The 2,046-nt window shown below is 33.4% G+C and overlaps 1 protein-coding gene across 1 annotated transcript in view; it reads right to left on the bottom strand.

Moving 5' to 3' along the window:
• The window catches only part of LOC105527573 (cytochrome P450 2C20), a 102,828-nt gene extending 101,781 nt beyond the window's left edge, over positions 1-1,047 (bottom strand). Inside the window, exon 1 of the mRNA XM_011963932.1 lies at positions 880-1,047. Within this exon, the coding sequence (XP_011819322.1) occupies positions 880-1,047 (168 nt within the window). The remainder of the gene's footprint in view (positions 1-879) is intronic.
• Positions 1,048-2,046: the final 999 nt, after the last annotated feature.

Genomic DNA, 2,046 nt, shown 5'->3' with positions numbered 1-2,046 from the left:
AGGACACAAAATTAATGTGCAAAAATCACAAGCATTCTTATACACCAGTAACAGACAAACAGAGAGCCAAATCATGAATCAACTCCCATTCACAATCTAAGCTGACCTGATTGGCTATTTGTGAATATTTTCTTAAGAAAAGGAAGGGAGATGTGAGTTACAGTGGTGGGCCATGCAGTTTCAAAGGGAGGAATGTGTGCAGAGTGGATAACTAAGAGAACAGATGTGAGTTATTGATTAGAGGCGATGGGAAAATTGTTTACAGCAACTAGTGGCAAGGAGGCATGGAGAACAAGAAAGTTGAGTTTGAGACCTAAGAACAAGGAAGTTAGCAGGTTAAACCTTTGAAGAGAAAATTATTGTATCATGCAAGGAATATGGGGGCTTCCTTTTATATAGCCCATGGGGGGAGTAACACAGAAGCAGAGACTACACATTAGAGATACAAACTCCTTCTCTCCTTTGTTCATTGTACTCTTGTGATTTTGATTGATGCAGGCAGCACTCTTCCGAAGAAGTAAATTGCCTTGCTGAGAAAACTTTGCCTGAGTGCTTATTTCACTTTGTGGCACCAAGCATTTATCTCCAACATTTCTCTTACATGAAACTTAAGTCTATAACCGCTTTCCAGTTGAAACCTCCATTCTAGAGTAAACACTTATTTGCCCTGAACTTGCTTATTTCTTCATTTCTTTTGGACGAACTGATGTCATGTTCTTCTATCTGTCTACATTGTAAAATCGTATCTGGGTGTCCAACAGACACATCTATATAAAGGCATCTCTTTAAAACTTGGTATCTGGGGACATATATTGCTTAGTTATGGGGTTATATGACTCACTCATTGCAGAAAACTAAAAGAAAATTAGGCATACTTACCATGCTTATGGATTTGCTAATGTTCTTAGTATGTAACTGTAGAATATTTCCAACAATGAGGAGAGGAGTTGGGCCAGGTGGGAGCTTCCCTTTGGCATAGCTTTCATTCCACAGAGAAAGAAGAATCAGACAAGAAAGACAAATCGCCAGGATGACATAGAAATCCATTGATGTGTTCTGTGAAAATGCAGACGAAAGTTAAGTATGTAAAGATTTTGTAAACACAAGTGCAAGCTTTTCACCAGTTATGAACTGAGACTTTGAACTTTAGATGATTGATTTTTTTAATCTTTAGTATACCTTGAACTGATAGTAGAAGTAAAAACAAAACTTTAGTTTAATATTGATTAGTTCTTAAGTTTCACCTAAAATTGTAACTAAATGATGACTCTCACTTTTTACAAGCAAGAAATAATAAAATCAAAATTAATAGAAAGAAGAAAATAATAAACCACAGCTCATAAATAAATGCAATAGAGACTGAGAAGTAATTCAAAACATAAAAAAAGTTGGTATTTGAAAAGCAGAAAAAAGTCAATGAACTTTTAGCTAGAATACCTAAGTAAAAGTGAGAAGACATAAATAAATAAAATCAGAGATAGCAAAGAGACATTTCAGATGATATTAAAAAATACAAAGGATCATAAGAAGCTGTTATTAACAACTATATGTCACCAAATTGAATAACAGAATAAATGGAAAAATTTCTGGAGGAATACAACTTTCTAATATTAAACTATGAGGAAATAGAAAATACAACAGATAAATATGTAAAGAGAAAATTAAATCAGTACAAAAAGGTAGTCATCAAAAGGAAGCCCAGGACATGATAGCTTAACTACAGAATTCTGCCAAACATTTAAGGAAGAACTAATACAAACCCTTCCCAAATTATTCCAGAAATTAAAAGAAAAAAATATGTTCAAACTAATTTTGCAAGGTTAGCATATTCTGATTCCAAAACCAAACAAGAACATACACATATGCCCAAACTACAGACCAATATATCTAATAAACATAGATGTAAAAATTCTCAAAAGATACTAGCAAATCAAATTCAATAGCACACTGAAAAGATGATTCACTGTGATCAAGTTGAATTCATACCAGAGACGCCATGATGGCTTATCATAGAAAAAAATAAATATGATATAGCATATTTAGAAA

The sequence above is a fragment of the Colobus angolensis genome, unplaced genomic scaffold (assembly GCF_000951035.1).
Source record: "Colobus angolensis palliatus isolate OR3802 unplaced genomic scaffold, Cang.pa_1.0 Scaffold630, whole genome shotgun sequence".
In the NCBI taxonomy this organism is placed as follows: Eukaryota; Metazoa; Chordata; class Mammalia; order Primates; family Cercopithecidae; genus Colobus; species Colobus angolensis.
The sequence above is the reverse complement of the archived record's forward strand: the minus strand, read 5'-3'. Positions and strand labels throughout refer to the sequence as shown.